The sequence below is a fragment of the Calliphora vicina genome, chromosome 3, assembly GCF_958450345.1.
Source record: "Calliphora vicina chromosome 3, idCalVici1.1, whole genome shotgun sequence".
Classification (NCBI taxonomy): domain Eukaryota; kingdom Metazoa; phylum Arthropoda; class Insecta; order Diptera; family Calliphoridae; genus Calliphora; species Calliphora vicina.
The window spans coordinates 9,415,613-9,423,369 of NC_088782.1; the positions used below are offsets into that span (position 1 = coordinate 9,415,613).

A 7,757-nucleotide genomic window follows, 5' to 3' on the forward strand; every position below is an offset into this window, starting at 1 on the left:
ATGTTAATCTTATCTATTAGGAAATTTGATTATTTCCAAAAAGAAATATGTAGATTTATTTAATTTCTTTCACTTTCCCTGTTCTATAATATATTGATTGGCCTTAGCAACTTCATATCACTTTAAAGTTTAAACACACGTATTATAATTTTAAAATGTTTTTTTCTAAATGTAATCAAATGCATTATCGGTAAATTGTACTGGCCTGATCGTTTTAATATTAGTATTGTTTTTATTTGTTAAAATTTCAAAGTATAGTTTCAGGCGCTTTTTATGTTTATGGCTGTTTACTGTATGAGTGGGCCAAGTCCAACTAATATTGAATCATTTTTGATTTATGTCTATTTGTTTGTTTGTTTTATGATAGTAGGTATATTTATGTACATAAAGTGTTATTGTTTTAAATATAAGCATTACTATGTAGTTATTTAAAAAAAATCAACGAAACGCGAACAGAAATGATTAATAAGTGTAGAAGGAAATGCTTAAACTCTTTGAATTTGATTTACTCATAATGAAGTTGATCATGTTCAAAGGATCATATTTTTATACCCTACACCACCATAGTGGAAAGGGTATAATGCGTTTGTGCAGATGTTTGTAACGCCCAAAAATATTAATCTAACACCCACCTTAAAGTATACCGATCGACTTGTAGTAATCTTTCTTTCTGAGTCGATTAAACGATGTCCGTCCGTCTGTCCATGTAAACCTTGTGCGCAAAGTACAGGTCGCAATTTTCAAGATATTTCGATAAAATTTGCTACGTATAATGTCGTCCCGAAATATGACTTTATCGGTCATAAATGTTTAATTTATAAATGTATCTCCACAAATTGCGCTCCAAATAAGTTTTATATATACAAAATTCATGTCACCAAATTTTGTTACGATCGGTCCATAATTTAGTCTAAATGGCTCTTTTATAATTTTGCATAGTTTCACTGAAATTGTTCGGGATTAAAATAGTGGGCGTGGCAGTTCTGTAGTTCTGCAGAACTATAATTGTAAAAGTGTTTAAACTTTTAGCAAATTAATTTCTTATTACTGTGCTGGGTTTAGCTGGATATAGACGGAATTAGATTAGAGGGCATAGCACCCAAAATGGGAGGGGTCGGATAAAGAGGTGAGTCACCTCCCATACAAATTTCCCATTTTACACAGATTGGCTGAAAATGGTCGGGATTGCATTAGTGGTTGTGGCACAAAGTAAATAATTAATTTTGAATATCTAGAGAACTATAATTCTAAGGGCCATTATTACAACTTGCCTTTAAGTTCGTAATAGTAAAAGCTAACTTTAAGGGTACCTTTTTCTATTACTTAAAGTTAGCTTTTACTATTACGAACTTAAAGGCAAGTTGTAAAAGAATTTAAACTCTGCATCAAGCAATTTATTACCATTCTACGCAGGTTAGCTAAAAACGAATTTATTCCTGTTCCATGTTCGAAGTTTAGCTAAGCATGATCGGCTTAGCAGGAATGGCAGTGGAGTGGTATCTCCCATACAAAATTAGTTAGCTATTTTCGAATATCAAGTGAACTGTAATTGAATTTTGTATTTTTATTTTCGTATTTCCATTCATATTTTTTAATTTTACTAGGGTAGGGGTAGCGAAGTGCACTGGGTTATGCTAGTAAAATAATAATATGAATGATTTGGAATTCATCATGGTATCTTAAACTATTTCCCGTTTTGGAATCCCAGCTTTGGGATTTCAAACCACTCAGCCTAAATTCAAAATTTCGATACAAAAAACGTCAAATTCGGATAGCATATTTAAGGTATTTTCTATTTTACAAATTTTGTATGCCTAAAGGAGTTCGTCAAACTAGAATACTCTATATCTACGACTATTTTATGTCGTTCGGAATATGTTCTACTCCACTATGCAGAGCAAAAAAAGCAGTATTATTCTCATAAATACGAGTGCATATCTTCGATGAAATCCAAGGACATTTAATTAAGTAAGTCACCATAAAATATTTATTCACAATATCTTCAATACTTAGTATGCTTCTGTGAACTTATTTTAATACTAAATTTACTAAAATAGATTTGATTTTTTCCATTAATTTCGTCTGAGGCGAATTATATGGCAGTGATATAATTATTACTGACTGACTCAACTTATAAAACATATGTACTGAAATCAGAATTACTTACTAACATTTTTATCAAAACATTTTTTTATTAAAAGATAAAGAATGCGTCAATAAGTAAATGTTTACGTTGTTTATAAAGTGGAAATCGTACAAAGGTCAATATGTAGTAAGTAAAAATAAAAATAAATTTAGTTTGTGTTAAAAATTATTATATGTATCTTGATACAGTTGTTCTAAACTTCCCCTAAAAGGTATAGATCACGAAAAGAATATTTCCATTCAATTACTACAATAGTTGGGAGGAAGATACGAGGGCGTAGGTTAATAAGTCCGTGACTTTTAGAATGAAACACAGGTTTTTGGATAAAAAATATTTTAGTTTACAGCTCTATGCACTTTATCCAATGTTTCTCCAAATTTGTTATCCCTTCCAAAAAATAAGATTTGTCAAGGTCGTCAAAATAGGTCATTTTTGTGGGATGAATTCATCGTTAGAGACAAATCTCTTTCCTATTTCTTCAGGTTTGAAACAAGAAATAGTCACTCGGCACAGTGCGGCCAAAGGCACCTTTCTCCGGCCAAAAGTCGAAAAATCCACAAATTGGTATATGCTGATTTTTGGGGTCGCTGATTACGAATCCTTTATCAGAATTAGCAAATTCAAAATGGCCGACCTAATATGGCGTCATTTCATACGAAAAAAACTTGTAAAAAATTAAATGAATTTGCTAATTGATTAAAAGTTTTTGTTTTGATATTATTAGGGTATATATTTGAAAATTTACAATGGTGAAATGCAATATGGCGATGTTACATACTAAAATACATACGTATTTGTGTAGCTCTACCTTAGTTCACGTTTTCGAGAGTTCACTTTATATTTATATATACAAATGTGGTGTTGTATTTTATATTATTTCATGTATATCAAAGCGTATCGGAATTTTATTTTATTTGTTAAATAATAGTTTGACTTATTACATCCAATAGCTTAGAGAGCTGGAAAAAGCAAGAAAACAAATTTCACTCAATCACATCAATTTTGTTTAACAAATTAAAAATAGTCCTTACATATCACTTTCTAACAATTTACTATTTAGAAATTTACATTCAGATTTTGATTTTACGAATTGTACTTATCTTCAGCTGTAGAATCCATTTTGTTTCGTTTGACGGAAACTCCTACTAGTCGATCTTTCCTACGGTAGTGTGCCATTCGTGTGAAGGCCTCATTCAAACTGAAATTATGAAGGGCATTTGAGGCAAGGGACCTTACTATGATAATTTTTCATCTCCTAGAGAATTTCTTTAACCAACCCAATGACAAAAAACCTCCAACTAAAATTTTGTTTTTTGACTTTTGGCCGGACAAAGGTGCCTTTGGCCGCACTGTGCTCGGGGCTAAATCCGGAGAATAGGACGGATGAGGGAGCAATTTGTAGCATAATTCATGGATTTTTGCCATGGTAACTTCACAGTGTGTGCCCTTTTGTGCATCCGATTGTGTGCAAACGCGGCATCCATCTTGCGGAAAGCTTTCTCAAACCCAAGTGATCATTCAAAATTTAAACCGCTGAGCCATGTGATATGCCTGTGGTTTTCTCGCACTTTCAATCTATGATCGGCCAGCACCATATCGTGGGCGTACAGAACGTTCGGCATCTTCCGTGCTTTTGCGGCTACAACGAAATTCAGTAAACCACTATTTTACCATTGAAATTGATGGTGCAGTATAATGCTCAAAGAGCAGACAATTTTAATTTTTTTTCCAATTCTTCATTAAATCACGAGATAGCCTGCTATCAATGACTGTCGAACACAAACTAAATGACGCAGCTTGTTTAAATTTTGGCAGGATTCAACTGAGTTGCGGTCGTTTAAATTTCAAAATACTCAAAATTGTTAAAAAATTTTAATTTTCTTCAGTCTCTAAGTTGATCGTTTTAGCAGACAGTATTTTACTTTAGCTGGAGAGCATCCTGACTTTAAACTACCGTAACTCACTTTGAGAAATCTTTATTTTTTTTAAATAATAAAGAGAAACAATTTTCAAACAATTAGTTTCAACTAAAACGAAGTGATCGTGAAAAGTGATCTATCGACTTCAACTTATTTTTCGATCACTATGTTATCGTATCATGTCATTACATTGTTCTTATATCTGAAAATATATCGATAAAACACTTTAATCCCCATTTTCTCAATCTCTTGTTATCGTGTTTATACTGACAGTATATCGTAAATAACCAGAGATTGAGAAAATGGGACTAAAAGTTACTTGAAATTAAAAACACACACACAAAGTTTCACTTGAAAATTACTTTTATTCTTTCTTAAACATTGGACTGACCAGAAAATTACGAAGTAAAATAAATAATTTTTTTTTAAATTAAATTGAGAAAATTTGCTGCTACAAAACACTTCCAAATAAACATAAAATTATTCGGATTTGGGGGCATATTTGTGGTAGACTTCTACGTATTTGGCCTTGGCATCTTCAGAGCTGGTGCCAGCCTTGGCCTTCCAGGCATTCCACATGGCCTTTCTGATGGCATCTTCGGGCTCATCGGTGTTGCAGTCACCAACGGTGGCTTGTTTGTAGTAACCGTAGAATTCCAAAAAGTCCTCTTGAGTGGGCTTGTTGGTCAAGTTCTTGGCCTTTTCAACGATTTCTTCGAACTGCAATTACATAGGATGTGGAAATAAAAATTAATTTTTTGTAAATATGAAATAAAGATTTAAAAATATTCACTTACGGTGAGCATATTGTTAATGTGTTGTTGCTTTAGTTGTTATTTTCAAACAAATAATATTGTTCAACTAATTCTAGGGTTTTTATATAAATGGTTGCCAAATATATTTGGCAAATCTTATCAGTTGCATTTTGAAAGTTATAATTTAACGAATAGCTTCGTTAAAGTTGTCAGTGATAACATTTAGTTGGTTATCTATTTGTTTTTGTGTTCCAACGAATATTACGTGTTCTTTTTTTTAACCCAATCCATCGAATATTGATCGTGTTTGTTGTATGTTTTCGTTGAGTTTGTCATTAAACTTTATTAATCAGTGTTTTCACTATTCATAAGTACATATTTTTATGGATTTCTATTGTATATTATATGATGAATACATATGTTTTCATACACACTTGCACTGTGATAAGGTTTTATCACTTACTGATTAATAAACTGCAAATCTGCTGCCATTTATTATCTACTACTACCTACGTTTGGCGTTCCTTTTTTTGCTTTTATGGAATAGTTCAGCTTTTGCATGATTATTTTGAGATTATCTTTGGCATTTGTTAAAAATAGTTAATGATTTTGTTATCAAAGTTTAGTCATTCAATGCTAAAGGGGATTTTTTTGCATTGCACAATGGGAAAACAAATAATCATAGATTTGCAATAAATAATATTTCATTGTCAAGGCTGAGTTACATTATTATGGTTGTTCATAATAAATTTCATTTGAAATTGATTTTAATTTGCAGTTTACATCTCAACGATTCTTCGTTCCCATAACAATTCGATCTACGCTCAAAAATCATCAACAACAGAGAAACAACAGAAAGGCCGTTTGTGTGCCTTTCCGATCAAAGAAATTCTTGCTTTGAACGGAAACCCTTATACACAATTTGGCCAAAAAATATTATTAAATAGATAAAGACTTCTTATAAAAAGTACTTAGTTGACGTTTTTGATTAATCTTTTTTTATGTGTCAGTGAATTGAATTTTTATGACTTCATATTTATCACTTATAAAATATAATTTAAAAACAAAGTTTAATATAAAAGTACTAAATATTTGGGGTACTCCAACGGACTGCTAATAGATTTTTGGTCAGAAATATAGGTAATCACAGATGAAGATCCTTTACTCCATTAAACGCTTATTTACAAAGATATTGAGGATTTTAGATATTTTGAATTTTTCATAGAAAATATCGAGGTTTGGTTAGAAATATAAGTGATCACAGATGGAGGTCCTTTTCTCGATTAAACGCTTATTTACAAAGATATTGAAGATTTAAGATATTTTGAGTTTTTCATAGAAAATATCGATTTTTGGTCAGAAATATAAGTGATCACAGATGAAGTCCCATTTCTCGATTAAAAGCTTATTTACAAAGATATTGAGTATTTTAGATATTTTGAGTTTTTCATGGAAAATATCGAGTTTTAGTTAGAAATATTGGTGATCACAGATGGAGTTTCTTTTCTCGATTAAACGCTTATTTACAAAGATATTGAGGATTTTAGATATTTTGAGTTTTTCATAGGAAATATCGATGTTTGGTTAGAAATATGAGTGATCACAGATGGAGCTACTTTTCTCGATTAAACGCTTATTTACAAAGATATTGAGGATTTTAGATATTTTGAGTTTTGCATAGAAAATATCGATTTTTGGTTAGAAATATGAGTGATCACAGATGGAGCTCTCTTTCTCGATTAAACGCTTATTTACAAAGATATTGAGGATTTTAGATATTTTGAATTGTTCATAGAAAATATCAATTTTGGTTAGAAATATAAGTGATCACAGATGGAGTTTCTTTTCTCGATAAAACGCTTATTTACAAAGATATTGAGGATTTTAGACATTTTGAGCTTTGCATAGAAAATATCGATTTTTGGTCAGAAATATGAGTGATCACAGATGGAGCTCTTTTTCTCATTTAAAAGCTTATTTACAAAGATACTGAGGATTTTAGATATTTTGAGTTTTTCATAGTAAATATCGATGTTTAGTTAGAAATATGAGTGATCACATACTACGTTTATACGCACGGCTTATTCGCAAATAAAAATATTGCAATTAGAAATAAATGTCGCATAAACAGTGAATTAATTTTTTATTTGCGAATAGCTAACTCACGAAAACAACTCCTGATTAACGACACTATTTGCAAATAAGATATTAAGCATTGCCATATGTTTTAAAGCTTTTAGTTTATTAAGACGCTTTTTAAATATTTCATTGCGTTTTAATTAATTGGATTGCAAGACGGACAAGAATTTTTGATTCTATAATTTTTACATTTAAAAAAATAAAAAATGTATGATATTTTATTCAATAAAAGAGCTACAAAATAATTACATTTTACCATCCGGCATCTCATAAAAACAAGAATTTTCCGTAACTAATGTGACATATAAACAGTGAGTTAGTTAATTTCAAATAATATTTATTTGCGAATAGGCTACGTATAAACGTAGTAACAGATGGAGTTCCTTTTCTCGATTAAACGCTTATTTACAATGATATTGAGGATTTTAGATATTTTGAGTTTTGAATAGAAAATATCGATTTTGGTCAGAAATATGAGTGATCACAGATGGAGTTTCTTTTCTCGATAAAACGCTGATTTACAAAGATATTGAGGAATTTAGATATTTTGAGTTTTTCATAGAAAATATCGATTTTTGGTTAGAAATATGAGTGATCACAGATGGAGCTCCTTTTTTCTATTAAACGCTTATTTACAAAGATATTGAGGATTGTAGATATGTTGAGTTTTGCATAGAAAATATCGATTTTGGTTAGAAATATGAGTGATCACAGATGGAGCTCCTTTTCTTATTTAAAAGCTTATTTACAAAGATATTGAGGATTTTAGATATTTTGAGTTTTGCATAGAAAATATCG

The 7,757-nt window shown here is 30.7% G+C and overlaps 1 protein-coding gene across 1 annotated transcript; it reads right to left on the reverse strand.

Annotated features, from left to right (window-relative positions):
- Nucleotides 1–4,410: 4,410 nt before the first annotated feature.
- On the reverse strand, nucleotides 4,411–5,007 carry Acbp6 (Acyl-CoA binding protein 6). The gene is made up of 2 exons (XM_065504481.1): nucleotides 4,863–5,007; nucleotides 4,411–4,785 (listed from the first exon to the last, which is right to left on the reverse strand). Exons 1-2 carry the CDS (start codon nucleotides 4,869–4,871, stop codon nucleotides 4,546–4,548), a joined length of 249 nt encoding a protein of 82 aa, XP_065360553.1. The 5' UTR covers nucleotides 4,872–5,007; the 3' UTR covers nucleotides 4,411–4,545.
- Between the last annotated feature and the right edge of the window lie 2,750 nt (nucleotides 5,008–7,757).